The following is a 15,055-nucleotide window of genomic DNA, read 5'->3' as shown; positions in this document are numbered from 1 at the left end:
GAGAGCTTGAGCTTCCCTCTGTGTGAATGTCTTTGGTTGCTTCTGACTTTATGGCACAAAAATGGAAGTCACCATGAGTTTGATGCTTCTGCTTTAGTAACGGATCAATGTTATGGTCAAATCCAGAATTATTATCCAATAGGCATTTATTTAGTGTTTTACAACGGCTACTATGTGAGAAAACTATAATTTTTGCTACTGTCCAATTTTGATTCAGTGTTTACATTCTAGTAGAGAACAGGCTGCTTCAGTTTAGCTACTCTGTCCCCTTTTTTGTTACCTATAGATGATGCTTTAAAAAGTTCTGGTACAATTAATCCTTAGCTGTCATTTCTTATTTGGATCTTATAGCTTGTTGTTGCTTTGCTTTACATTGTCTCTGTGCTTTCCTTTAGTCAATATGAGAAATTCTGAAGTTTTTGTGGGAGAAACTTGTGGTATCTTCACACTAATGCTGGAGGGGTATAACTGTTTCCTTCTGTCTACAGTCTGTAGCTTTTCTTTTTATTTAGTCAAGCTCCCCTTCTTTCGCAGTTGAGAGTAATTGCAAATAAGCAGCCAGTGTCAAACCTTCTAAAACTCCTGCCGTATTTACTGATTGTAGTAGGAATGTTACCAACAGTTCCTGAAATCTCTTGGGACACCTTCTGCACGTTTTATCCATGGTTTGTTTGTGGTTTGTTTTTTTGTTTTTTGTTTTTTTTTTCTCTGTCTATGTAAAATGTGTTGGGGCAATTTTCTCTAGGAGGGCAGAGGGATTGTACTTAGAGAGCAGGGAAGGTGTCAACTCAAGGTGTGGGTGAAAGACTTGCCACTCAGTATGGAGACCTGTGGTTCCAGGAAATATTTTTGTTCTTCAGCAGCTCTAGGCACCTCAGACATAGCTCTTTATGTGGAACTCAGTGTGTCACAAACCCAAAATTTTCTGGGTGTTAAGATTGAGACTAGTCAGCTACCCTTCTGCATAAGACTTACTTGTGTTTTCTTAGTCTTACAGTTGAGCTTTTATCCACCGTATAAACTCATCTATTTTCACGCACCCCATATACACTTCAGCTGTAGGGAACTCACCGTGCATCCATGGTTTCTGAGCTCTTGCTAGTTTGCTCTGTACAGTAAATAGCACAGGTGAGTGGCTTTTTTGGGTGGATCCCCTTAGTAAGATAGTGTTTCTGGTGGCAGCAGATTCTCCATTTATTTTAAACTTGCCTGTCAGCAGGTGTTCGACAGGAGGGACCCTAGCAATGAGGAATGGACCTTTACAGGCTTGCCTTGGTAGTTTGAGCTGTGCAGCTTGATAGATGCTGAAGGCTACCCCCCAGCAGAATGCTAGCCAGCCAGCTGTGTGCCAGATGACAGCACAGCACCCAGCTGCATGCAGCCATCTCACGTGAGACACTATTAAATAAAATCCTGTGCTACTGCCACTTCCTTTAGCTGAAAGTGTCTGGGGTGTGTGTTAGGTGCTGGTGCATTTTTTTGAGCAGTCCAGTGCTCATGACAACTGTCTGAAGATAAAAAGACATTTGGAAGGGGGGAATGGGTTTAAATAGGCTGATTCTGCAAACGTGGAAAAAAAATTCATAGTAATGCTTTCCATATTTGGAGCTTATGCTTAGGAAAAGATGTAAGCATCATTCCTTAGGATAGCCCCAGTTCAGTGTATGAAATTTCCTTGAAAAATGTGCTTTGTTTCCTTAACGCTATAATATTCTTGCTATCTGAATGTATTCTCTGTGTCAAATCATTCTGTCTTACCTCAGAAAAAACTGCCCGTGATTTCAAAGGGAGTTTTGCCTCAGGTAGGGCTTGCAACATCAGGACCAGGAATTAGTGTAATGTGACCCACCATTTGTATTGCTTTGGGGTAAATTTAAGAGAGAAGATTTAACATTGTGTGTGTCATGCTGAGATATTGCAATATCTCGGATGGGTTATTAGGCACCAATCCAAAGGTTAAGTGCAGCAACCACATGAGATGTGGCTTTATCCTTACGTGATCTATGCCTGTGTCCTGTTTTGTAGTCCCCTGAAACAGGTATTATCCCTAGAATAAAACAACATTTTTTAAGACTTTGTTGAAACCTATCCCAAGCTATTAAATGTAGTTTCAGTAGAAAAGTTTGTGCATATATGTCATTTGAAATTTAGAAATCAATCCTTGTATGTGTGAACTCACTGAAATTTTGAATCTGGATCCTAGTGTGCACCAGATAAATACTCACGACCTTTGGGAAAGTATAGATATGAATTTGCAGTTTAGGACCTTTTCTAATTTATATGCATATATTTTTGGGGGGTTTTATTTTCCATGCTGTTTTTGCTTGGCTTGCATTAAATAAAATGCTTCAATGGAGTGTGGTAGTCTAGCATTTGTTTTGCCTCAGGAGTAGATTGCCCCATCTTGCTTGCATATCTGGTCAAGTAAATTGCTCTCTTGCCTGCGTAGTTCAATAACAGTACTGGGATTTAGACCTTCCTGTACAACCCCCCAGTGAGCAGAACCACAAAGGGCTGGGCCTGCGTGGTACCAACAGTCTTCTCTATTGTAATGGATGCATTCATCTCCTATTTACATAAATTAATAGTTAAAACTTGTTTGGTTGCTTAAGAAAACTCATTAAGCTTTGAGAGTAGCTGTATTATGAGCACTGTGGCAATCGCTCCTATTGGCTTATCACCTGCTGGTTCACTGGGAACCAGTCCATCTCGGGGTCAGGTCCCTAAGCTTTGTTGCAGAATTAAATAAATAGCATTTAAAAGAAAATGCAAATAATCTGTTCAGTGCAAAGTGGATGCTGGGGAACTTCTTACGAAAAAGGAGTCATGTTTAAAATTTTTAAAAATAAAATTATATTTTTGTTTGAAAGGCTAATTTTTGCTCAGGAAATAGATCATATTTTTTATCCATTTTCTACTAGTCACTGGAGAATGTTTGACATTGTAAGAGAAAGGTCAGTTTGTATAAGCTGAAGTGGGAGGGGAATGCACAATGTGAAAACCTGGACCAGATTTGTTTTGTTGTTATTATTAATTGAATGTTTTTCTTCCCCTTTTTAATTTATCATCTTCAGTATATGGTTTTTATTCTTCTTTATTTCTTCTCTGTTTTTGTATAGATTGGAGAGAGAGAGCATTCAGCAGAGCGTTAGCAATGAAGCAAAGGCCCAAGCCCTTCAGGCCCAGCAAAGAGAGCAGGAGCTGACACAGAAGATGCAGCAAATGGAGGCCCAGCATGAGAAAACTGGTAGGTGGTAGGCAAAGATTAGAGCCTGGGCACTCACTCACAAGCCAGGCCCACGCCTTACTGTGAAATGACATCAGGAACACCTGTAACCTTTGGCTGGCCGAAGGGAGCAGATGCTAACTACACCGGAGATTCCGAATTACATATTAGTTAGCGTTTAAAAGAGAAAATGGAAAGTATTGCCCACTGTCTGTTGATTTCAGGGTGCTGCTCTCACATCTGTTGCACCATCTGGATTATGAGTTTATTTACCTGTGTTCAAGAAATGTAAAGCTGAGAGAGACCACAACAAAGTAGAAAAACAAAGGGCTTGTTTTTGGCTGGATTTTCAGGCACACATGTTATATAAAGAAAATAGCATCAGAAGCTCTGCGGGAAATGCTCTGAGCTTACAGTTAAAGTCTCCTGAATAGCATTGAACAGTTCCCACAGTACACACATTATAGCTACTCTAAAAGCTTAATGAGTTTGCTTCGGCATCCAAACTGGAGAAAAGCTTTAGCCATTAATCGGTTCTTAATTCACTGTCGCAGCTGGATGTAATTCACTGGCTCCAAATTGATATGTTCCTTTATTTAATCTTTGCAGCCTCAAACATTTTTAGCATTACCATGTGTCCCCCCCACACACACCCTCAATCTAGAAGAAAAATGTTTAATCTCTTGCATACTTCAGGTTCTCATAATAGGAGACTTCATTGCATGGACTTAGCTGATCAATAACATCTAACCTTTAATCTGGAAATAAAATGGGTTTTCCAAACAAACAAAAAAAGCCTTATGTTATTGTGAAGTGCTATGCCAACAACATCAATAAAGGTGCATATTATAAACAAAAAAATAAATTTTTAGAGAGGAAATCTCTCACCCCTGAGCATGGAAAGGAGGAGGAGCTTCAGCTCTTATGGAACATGGTATATTCATATGTTTGACAAAATACCATTTTTATCCACTAGTCTTGCAATACCGTTAGAAAAATGATGCAGCGTGCATTAATCCTAAGCAGTGTCAGATGATACCTGAGGTGGCAGGCACATTTACATCTGCCGTCTGATTGTCTGCCTTTTTTGCTGCATTATCGCAGTACTGGAGGACCTTTCCATGTGTTCAGGGAATGCAAACAGCTACTTTGTGGCTGCTGTCTACACAGTAGGAAAGAAGAAAAGAAGCTCTCAGAATCATTTTTCACTACTCTAGCCAGCATATCTGCATATGATCAAGTGTAATTTTGCACAAGAGATGTGTAATTTAACCTCCTGATGCATAAATTGTCCCAATATACAAAAATGAAACGGCATGATGCCTGAGGTTGATTTTATATATCTCTAGCAGGATTAGAAGGAGTTGAAAATTATAATCATTTATTATGTATGTGAAGAAAACCTTGTGTATTATGACCCTACACACATACAAGGAATTTGGGTAACAGTGGTCTCTCTCTGATTTTAAAAGGAGAAATCAAGAAACATCATTTTGTAATATCTTCCTGTTGAAAGAATAAAGATCCTTGATTTCTAGGTCGTGAGTTTTGGTGCAGGCCAAACTGATAGGAACTGAAAATTAATTTATAAACTGGTTTCACTGCAGCTGTCACTGGACAATAAGTCTATCTTATCATTAAAGAAAAAAAAAAATACGTTAATCATAATAAGCGTGAGACCCAGTAAATAAAAGAACTGCTTTTTTAAGGAAAGAATGAAATCAGTGTCAGTGTTTGGATTGTCAGCGTATCCTCTGCACCAGTTCAGCAAGCAAAAGGGTGCTAAGGCATGGCTTGCCAATTTCATTCCTCCCAGAAATGTCAATGAACTTCCAGCTACAAGGCAAAACCACCACATTAGATATGTAGTCTCTGTGGTGATTCTTCTCATACAAGACATGATCCAATGGCAACATCACTTTAACACTTCAGGCTAGCTTATTCTGACACAGAACCTTTATTTGGTGAATGATGATGATGTAATTCCATTTCCAAGTGGCTTGGTAAGTTTAAAAAACATACCAAAAACCAGAAGGATCTAGGGGAAAGAAATTAAAAATATATAAAATTGTTTCTAAATTAACTGTAAATTTATATAATTGTAAAATAAATTTATAGTTTTATAATTTTATAATTTTTAGTAAATGAACTGGATTCGTTGCTGAGCTCCCAGAATACATTCATAGCAAAATTAAAGGAAGAATGTTGTATGTTGGCAAAGAAGTTGGAACAAATGTCAGAAAAATACAGGTTAGTATCTTTTTCTTATCCTTTCCCTTTTACCATTAGAACATACTGCCTTATTTTTTAATTTGTATTTTAATATTTATTATTATTCATCTTGTCCCAGGTATTACACATGATCTCAATATAATGTATGCCACTTAAGAAATTTTGATGGATTTTTATCCAGGGTAATTCTAATTTTCTGTTTTTTAGATTATGTTGCTGACTATTACTTCAAATTTCTTAGACATTTCTAATGTAAAAATTGCATACTATTTTCTTCCGGATGTTTATATTCTTAATATGAAGAGTGGAAAATTGTTAAGAGCTACAATTCAAGTTCATCTGAAATTATATTAAAAATACTAAGTATTTATAGTTCTCAAAACTGTAGTCTGTTGGTTTAATTATTTACTTAAAGCTCCATTCACAATACTACACACTGAATAATTATCTCTGAAATAATTGTTGTCAAAATTGTCTGTCATTGAAGCTTTGATTCCACCACTGCTTGTTATGTGGTGTTCTTGTTAAAATCAATAGCAGGTCTAAATACAAAGTCATTAAAAATTCAGGAATAAAGCAAAATCTGGAAGCAAGATTTTTAACTGGTTTAAATAAATACAAAAATATGAAGGTATCTATTTAAAAGTTCTATAGGACAGGACTTCTTTAAAAAAAAACCAAACCTATGAATTTTGTAGTTCTATACCAGTAAATAGTTTGATTTTATGTGTTTAACTGTGAAAATAGTCTCCATTGAAACTTTCTGCAGGGTTCATATTTTGAGTACTAAATAGGATTAAGTGGTGAGTTGGCATTCTCCAACTTCTGTAAATTTCATGCAAAGTGAATTTGATAATTAAGGGTAGGATTCATCTCACATGGCTTATGTAAAGTAAGGAAAACACTCAGCAAAGATAAAGTTGGTTTTCAAGGTAGGATTCTTCTCCTACTGGGTGGATTTAATCATCCCATTGAGGTAACATAACAGGGGCAACACTCACGCAGGGAGAGCACTTATGTATCCCAGTATCCTGTTTCCAGCAATGGTTGAAGAGGGATGATATAAGTAGATGACAGGCATATATATATATATTAAAAAAATGGTGCTTCCCACAGGTACTGCCTCCACTGCCCATCCTACTTTCCACTGCATACAAAGTGTTGACTAGCTGTTAAGTGGCTGAAGTTGGGAGATGAATCCCATCCAGAGTATTTGGGGAAGAAATGAGAAACTTGAGGAAATGTAAGCAATCTTCCCTTGCAAATGTTGTGATGGGTACTTGAGAGAGAAGCAAACAGACTTTTTCTTCTGAAAAAGCAGAGCTCCTCTGCTAAAGTAATACAAAATCTAAATAGATTCAAATCATATTATTATTCCAGCAATAAAAATGCACACAGACTTTGTTGCTAGAGCTCACAGTCACAGACTAGTAACTGTAAAAGGATGAAGGAAAGACAGAAAACATACTGTGAAAACACATTATTCTCTGAAAATAAATACCAGAGATTGCCAAGTGTTTCTCCACCTAGCAGCATTAGCTGACTATGTCAGGAACCTGAAAAAGGGAAAAGAAGCCTTCTTGGATCTCCAGAAAGTGGTATATTTTGCACAAGAAACAGTATGGAAGAATGTAGAAACAGTATGGAAGAGTGTATGAAAGCAGCTCTGAGAAGTGGCCCTAAAATAGCTTGAGCTTGCCTTCATGGAGAGAGAGCTGCTGCAGTCAGTAACAAGAATGGAGAAATAGGTAGGGACAAAGAAAGCATGTGAAAATGAGAGCAGAAAGGTGGAACTGGAGCCGGTGGAAAATGGTAAACTAATAGATGGCTTCAAAAAGTGATGTAATCAGGAGATCAGATGTAGAAAATTACTTTGGCAAAGTTTAAAATGCATGATGAGTCTATATCTTTCAGTAGCATGTATCCAAAAGGCAATCTTCACACTCATTGTCACTGGATGTGGTGTAAAACCACAATTCTGGGACAGAATGGTGTAGCTTCTTCTTCTGAAAAAAATTAATAATTTATTGAAGATTTTATAACTTAGTTCTTATGTACATTAATAAAACCAGACCATGAAGCAGCAGTGGGTGCTATTTGCATGGAAAAGGTTTTTTTCCATGGTTTTTTCCATGGTTTTGGCCTTATCATGAACTGAATTTTGGACCTGGATGTGTGTTTTCTTGCTATAGTTATAGCATCTTTGTCCCTTCACTTCCTTGGGGTTATGAAATAACTGTATTCTAGCAGTGCCATTATTTGACTGATAAAACACTCAAGCTTTTTTAATAACAGATGCAAGACTAAGTTTATATAATTTTTTGGGGTTATGATAGGAAGTAAAGGGCCCATTTGTAATAAGAGCCATTTCCAATTTATCTGTGACAGCTACATATTTGCACAATTTCAATGGGATGGCTCTGAACTGCACATGAAGTTTTATATTTAATACAGATTTTCTGAGAAATCTAAACTGAAGTTATCTTGTTTATATGTAAGATGGAACCACTTTTGTGAGCTAGCCCCTACAAAGGATTAGAAAAGCTTCAGGAAGACAATGTCAGACAAATTATAAACCCCTCAATCTGTGCAGAAAGAAGATAGGGTCTGCGAAGGTTTTTGTATGCATAGGCATGTTTAAAAATATAGTCCTTTGTTGCTTTCTTCTCAGTTATTTTGTTCTTTTTTTTCTTTTTTTTTTTTCTGTGATTGTCACTGTCTGAGTTTCTAGGTTGTAGATTAATGCTTAACACTACCCACTGTGTATTTGTGATTTGCGTTTTGTAATTAAGGGGAACAATGGGAGTCCATTGGGTCTCGTTATATATAATGGTTGGTTTAATTTGTTTCACTTCTATCTTGTTAATTGTAAATTGATCATTAAGATTTGAATTCTAATCTGTCACCAGGGTTGTGAGTATTGAAGCTAGAGCAATGATCCTGGTTTTAATCACTGATGATGAGAAACAAATTTTATAATTTTGGTACATATTGCAGTTCATATATTTTAACACTGTATTTTATGGTGTTATAAATATTGTTAAATGACTTTTAGTGTAGTTTTACTGTTTGGACTATAATGTATAAATTATATTACTGGTTTGGCAGCTGTAGGCATCCAACTGTGTGAGTTTAATTGAAGTAAAGAACACACACCCGGCTGAACTATTTTTCTGCATGTTTGGTTGACTGCAGTCATTGTGCTCAATACCAGGAGTGAAATGTTTGTTGAAGGTAGCCGTACGAAGATGTGGAACAGTCTGTCTGAAGGATCAGTCACTACAATTATATGCAACAATACTGTGTCAGCAGAAAATATTTTAGAGCATATATTTAATTGCTGTACAAGTAAACAATTGGTTTTAAAAGTAGCAAAAGGCTACTTAAAAAGTGCTGCAATGCAAAAGGTAGTTCAGAGAAAAGGCAGCATTGCCACTTTAGTGTTCAAAAGTCAGCTCATCCTAAAAATATCCTAAGACTGACTTTGAATTGTGGCTATTTAACATTTGCTGGTTCTTTGCCTGTTTGGATGATCTGGAGGAACGAGGTTTGTTTTTTGGGTTTTTTTTTTTCCAAGACTCTTCCAGCAAAGATGGTAGATAAAAGCTTAAATTTCTTTTTAAATAGAAGTTGAAGCTTTCTTGGTAGCTGAATAGACCCAGAAGAATAGAGGGGTTTTTTGTTGTTGTCCCTGTCCTCCCCTCAGTCATCATCAATTATTTTTAATATAGTGACAAGGAAATGAGATTTTTGCAAAATCTCTTAGCCATTTACTTACAAGCATGCATTTTAAGTTTTCATTTTCCTGCGACGTTGTAGCTTCGCTCTGTGCAGTTTCAAAAGAATATTGATTTGATACAGGTCTTTTGAGTCTATCAGATCTCAGAACCACACACAGATGCATTAACACAACTGTATGTCTTGTGGGGCCAGCCTGAGTCTGCAGAAGTGTAATTACAGGTCATCTTTGACAGGTAATAATGAAGACTCTTGGTGTGCAGTCTTGTATTGAGATTGGTGTCCTCTCTTTAATGCTGACACACGTGAACCTTTTAACATTGACCTTAATAGACATTCTGCCCTTCATGTGTGCTGTCCTCCAACATCTCAGTGTTTAGTTGGAAGGGACATTGTGTAAATAAAATTCTACTGGATTTTTTATTTTTTTTTTGGTGAGTTCAACTGTAATTTTAGAAGAGAATGCAAGTAACATGGTTCAGAGCAGCAGGCATTTAGAGCAGTATTTTAGAGATTAGAGATCATGCTACTCATGTTTTCAATTAATTCAGTGCTTTCTTTTGTGTCATTAATTGTAATTTTCAGTAGCATTTTGGTTGATTTGAATCCTTTGATCTTTCCAGAAAGATGTTGGGCACCTTCAGGTGTGCTGGAGATTAATAAGTCCCTTTAAAACTTTGAGATTTTTATCACCTTGAAAGTTGCTTCTGCTGTTTCTATGAATGAGACAGCCACATATAAATACAGAAAAAGAAGCGGGATCCCCCAGTTGGGAAACCCTACAAACATGATAATTTACACTATTCCCACGTGGCAAGGCTGTTGTTGCATTTTGCTGGCAAAAAAAAAAGGAACGCAATCTTGAATTTAGTCCCTGTTACCACTTGGCTGGGATTTGTTGCACCAGGTCTGTGTTGAAGGCGCTCTGTGGTGGAACCTTCGCTTTTATCCACTGTTTGTCTTTCTTACAGTATCAGTCCCAAGTCCAGACTGCATTCATACTGTGTGGTAACACCTGGCCCAACTGACAGTGCTTTGTTAATGCTGATATTTAGGTGACTAATACTTCTGTGAAATGATGGGTGTAAAAATTTGACTCCAGTTACCTTCCTGTAACATCCTGCTTGCTGCTATGTACCTGTCCAGGAAATTCTTGTGCTTTTAAGTTTGATGTTCAAATACATCAGCACAGTTCTGATGCATTTGTCAGTGATGTTCCTTAATAGAGACATAACTCCCTATCTAAATTCAATTACATACAGTCTTCTTCCAAAGTTTCTCTTGCTAAGTTCTTTTAGATTCACAGATGATACCATGTATTGTTCTCTATTTAAAGATGAAAAGATTATGTTGTCTTTTACAGATTTGACTTTTCAGTGTAACAACATGTTTTGGAGGGAGGAGTATTCCTCCCCCCTGCGCTTTGTTGTGTTTTTCAGAATGTCAGTTGTTGTTGCATTCTCTAACAGCCAGGAAGGTAAAGTATCTTTCTGCTGTTACTGCAGCATATTTAAGTTTATGATTTAAAGATATCTCTGAAGCTTTTTAACCTCAAGATCTGGAGTGGCAGATGCCATAAAACAAATTTGCTTGCTTTTGATTCTTACTTTCTGATGGTATAGCAGATTCTGACATGTTCTCATTAACCTTTTCCAAAGAGTTAAACTGTACAAGTGCATAATGGATATTTTATCACAATTTAATCTGAGATCTTTTCCTGATATTAAGAAACAGCTCATGCCTGTGTCTCCATGGGCTGATGGTTAGAGATGTAGCAAGTAGTAGTCCCAGGTCATTTGTGGATCTGGTGTCTCTGCTCACCCGTGAAGAATAAGAATTGCTATAAGTGACTAATTTTATTAAATGCTGTGCTGAGTTTTATGTAGATTAGGGTGTGCCTGTGTGATTTGTCCCTTGTTGCTTAAGGTTTTATCAATTTTCCTTTTAATGTGTTGTTTCTTCAGTGTTTTGTATTTTTTTTTTAATCTGTGTAATGGTATTTTGGGCATATTAGGTTAATAGAGTTTTTAAAACAGTACCACTAGTGAGAGTTCAACCTGTACAGTGCAGTAAAGGTTGAAGAAATTTTTAGTAGCCATTTTTTAAATTGGATTAGCTTTTAATAATAAAGAACTTGAAATGTGTTTTCAAAATTCTGGCCAAATTCTTGCTTAACAAGTATGGATTTACATTTATTGATCTTATCTAACATCAATGCATAATGCCAAATGATACGCCTGTTTAAATTGGGCTGAAATTAGCATATCCGACCTATGACTGAGTGATTGCCATTATATATATTTACCAGATACCCTTCATCGTTGTGTTCTCTTGTCTTAAGAATATTTGAAAGTATTTTGTTTCTGTAAGTTCTAGTAATAGCCTGTTTATGCATTACATATACATGTATGAAATTTTATAAGTGCTGAAGCCACATATTGATGGCACGCTGCAGGATGAAATCTGACAACATCCATCATCACTGTGTTTTACTTCTCTAGATCTGAAGTCAACCAGCTTAGTCAGGAAAAAGCATATCTTCATGGCAGATTGGAGAAGATGCAGAAACGGAATGATGAATTGGACCAACAATGTATTCAGCATGGGAGAATGCATGAGAGAATGAAGTCGAGGTAGGAGGTCCTGTTAATCTGTCCGTATGTGGTATGCTCTACTGTACCTGTTGTATTGTGTAAATATAAAAATGACATCAGGTTGTTTGAAAGTAATATTATTTCCTTATGAAAATGACCATCCCTTCCCCCTCCCCAAGCATTCTGTCAAGTGTTTTTTATAACATCTTTTGCTTGTGCCATTTTCAATAAATAAAAGGAAAGCTTGAACAACATAGTCTTCCAAAGAATTTAAGCTTAGTACATATGTGTGTGGGCTGCTTCGGCTGTTCTCTGCTCTAACTTGGATGAATTGTCTTACCATATTAAAAAAAAAAGGGGGGGGGGGGGGGGGTGGGGGGGGGGGGGGAATGCTGGGTGAGGAAGGAGAAAGGAGGTTATTCAGCAATATGAACGTAGAGTACGGATGTGGATTCTGTTATGCCCTGTAATAGGTGTATTTTTTGGTTTTACCAACTTTCCTTTCTCAGTAATATTTAACTTGTATAAGTTTGTATAAACAGACAAATATTATGGAAGATCTTAGTAACTAGAGGACTATTAACAGTTTCCAGGCACCACTAGCCCTTTCAGAGAAGCAGCAATTTCCTCAGGAAGAGCTGAGAGCAGCTCCAGCAAGACTAGTATGGAATATTTCCACCAATACCAACTGACCGTTCCGGCCAGAGTGTCCAGACTGCTAATGCCCTGTGCTGCAATTTGTATTAGATGGCTTTAAAGATCACTGTGCAGACTTTTCTTTTTGGTAACAGAAAGTTTGTTTACACTGTCTTGTTCTGTTTTCCACTTATAATTCAGTGTAAAAGGCACTGGAGGGAGCTTAGGCAGGGTTGAGGAGGTAGAGGATAAAGTAGAGAGATGGCAGTTGAACTTCATTTGGGCTAGTCCTGGCTAGGCAAATTTCTGTTTGCTTTTTTTGAACACTGACCACCTAATAGGAACCGAGCTTGCATGTACTGAAGCAGCTAGTCTTGTATGTTCTTTTTTTTCCAAGTTTTGTGTTGGTTTTTTTTTTCTTTTGCTGCCACCTCTTCATTCTCTGTCTGTCCATACCAGCTTGTTTCTTGCAACCTCTCCCTGCATTCTTTTCAATCTTCCAGTCTTTCATTCTTTCCTCTTCCTTTTCAAATTCTGTCTGTACCTCATCCTGTACTTCTGTAACCCAGGATTGTCATCATCTTTTATAGCTCAGAGAACAAAGAAATTCAAAGTGCTATGACTGTGTCCCTAATCTATGTGACCGTATAATCTTTTCGTTCATCTCACCTCCCTTTTTGGTTTCTTTACTTGTGGTGGATTCTTAGCATATGGAGGACATGCACTGAAGACTCAGGGTTACTTTCAGGGGGAAAAAAATTAAATCCTTATTTTTTTTTCCCCCCTTGCTGTAGAATTATTAGCATCTAGTTGAATTTAAGACTGTTTTAGAGGTTTTTTTTTTAGGACAACCTTTCCTCTGTCAGAACCAAATATATCTACTGGAAAATGTTGCTCATTCTCTGCTGCAGCAGCGACGATTATACACTAGAGAAGATAGAAAGCATTAATCCAGAACAGAAAAGTGGTTTGAAAGCAGAGTGGTCATGCTGCAGGCAGTGCCTTACCTTCTGCTGCTGTTTTGCTGACAACAAAGAGAGAACAGGACAGTGATAGTATTTGTCTTATTAAATATTTTAGAATATGTAAATATGGCAGAGATTATCAGGTATTTGAATCATGAACTGTATATTTTATCAGGATTTTAAGAGAGGGCTCTTTTAGCATATTTTTAATTATGATCTTGCACTATATTCATTTGAAATCGAGGTAATAAGTGACAAAGTTGACATAATAAACTGTTTTAAAAATTCAGTGCAAACTAGTTTTAGTTTCCATGTGGAAACTGTAATAGATTTTCAGTATCAGTTCCCAACTGCTATAAATTGGCTATGAAGTATTCGGATCTAGGTGAAGAAAAGCAGGAAGTATACTACAACAAATAAATCTCTTCATTCCTTATATTTATGTTGAAGGACTTCCACCAAATAAAAATATTTATTTTTCTCTTCTGATTTTGAAAACAGAGATCTGACTATGCTATTTAGTAAAGGGAGAAGAACAAATAATAATAATAATAATAATGTGTTTTGCCTCAGATTTTCATCTGTCACTCAGATACTAATAATCACAGCAAAATAACACTAAGGATGATTACTTCTTAACACAATATGTTTCCCCTTTGTATGCAGCTACAAATAGCACACATTTTGCAACACAATCCTGCAAAATGGGTTTCTACCTAGTTTTCTAGCTGCTGTTGTTCTAGCTCTCTTTAGAAAGTTTCTCATATCAAAATGATTTTGTCTTAACTTGGAACCTAACATTTGCATTTGAATAATAAAGAATTGTGGTGTTTGATTAAGAAGAAATCTTTGTCACTACTCATGTTCTCCTAGGAGAATATGATAAGCCTTGATAGAGCTATTTTGTGGAAGGAGCAAGATCTAATTGATCAATTGGAATTTCTTTTGGAGCAACAATGTTTTGGCAAATGTGATAGTTGCCTTCCTCAAAGTGAACAAAATAACTCTTTCTCCTGCTTTTCTGTCTGAAGATGTGCTCCAAATGAATACAGTCCAAAATGATATAAGCAGATTTTAGTGAAAGAGATTACTTTAAATTGCAGTCATTAAAGATGATTTTGAATCAGCCTTTGCAATGTAGTGCAAATATCCATCCCTTTCAGTGTGCTTTTGCTCAGTGAAATACAACGTTAAAAGAAGTAGAGGTCCATCAAAGTGACACAGTTGACGCATGCTATTGGGGCGAACCTGAATTGAAAGGTTTGCAGGACTAGGGTGACACATTAAGACTGCAGTGGAGCTTACGAAGAGATGTTCGTGTAGCAGCTCTGTGGTTCTTTGCTTTACATACATGTATGGGGTTTTTTTACATTAGTTGGTTCTTGGTTTGATATTTTTTGCAGCTATGTACTTTTAATTTTAGACAATGATTTGTTTAGCTACATAGATTATCTCGAAAGTATTCATTAAAGTGACGTAGGGTCACTGATGTGCCACTGGAAGCGAGCTGGTCAGCATATGTGACTTTATGGATCTGAATCTTGGAGAAATAAATTCTTGTCTGTTCTGTCAAAGAACACATTGGTATAAATTTGCAACCTCAAAGCAAATTGTATTATTAAATTCTTCAAATTCCCATTCTGTAAATATGTGTTCATAGTGGA

At 36.7% G+C, this 15,055-nt stretch overlaps 1 protein-coding gene across 1 annotated transcript in view; it reads left to right on the top strand.

The window, feature by feature from the left end:
• Positions 1 to 15,055, top strand: part of SDCCAG8 (serologically defined colon cancer antigen 8) — a 101,626-nt gene that overhangs the window by 52,656 nt on the left and 33,915 nt on the right. The window contains exons 14-16 of the mRNA XM_010073452.1: positions 3,120 to 3,247; positions 5,368 to 5,476; positions 11,698 to 11,829. Coding sequence (XP_010071754.1) covers positions 3,120 to 3,247; positions 5,368 to 5,476; positions 11,698 to 11,829 — 369 coding nt within the window. The remainder of the gene's footprint in view (positions 1 to 3,119; positions 3,248 to 5,367; positions 5,477 to 11,697; positions 11,830 to 15,055) is intronic.

This window comes from Pterocles gutturalis, unplaced genomic scaffold (assembly GCF_000699245.1).
Source record: "Pterocles gutturalis isolate BGI_N339 unplaced genomic scaffold, ASM69924v1 scaffold18072, whole genome shotgun sequence".
Classification (NCBI taxonomy): domain Eukaryota; kingdom Metazoa; phylum Chordata; class Aves; order Pterocliformes; family Pteroclidae; genus Pterocles; species Pterocles gutturalis.
The sequence above is the reverse complement of the archived record's forward strand: the minus strand, read 5'-3'. Positions and strand labels throughout refer to the sequence as shown.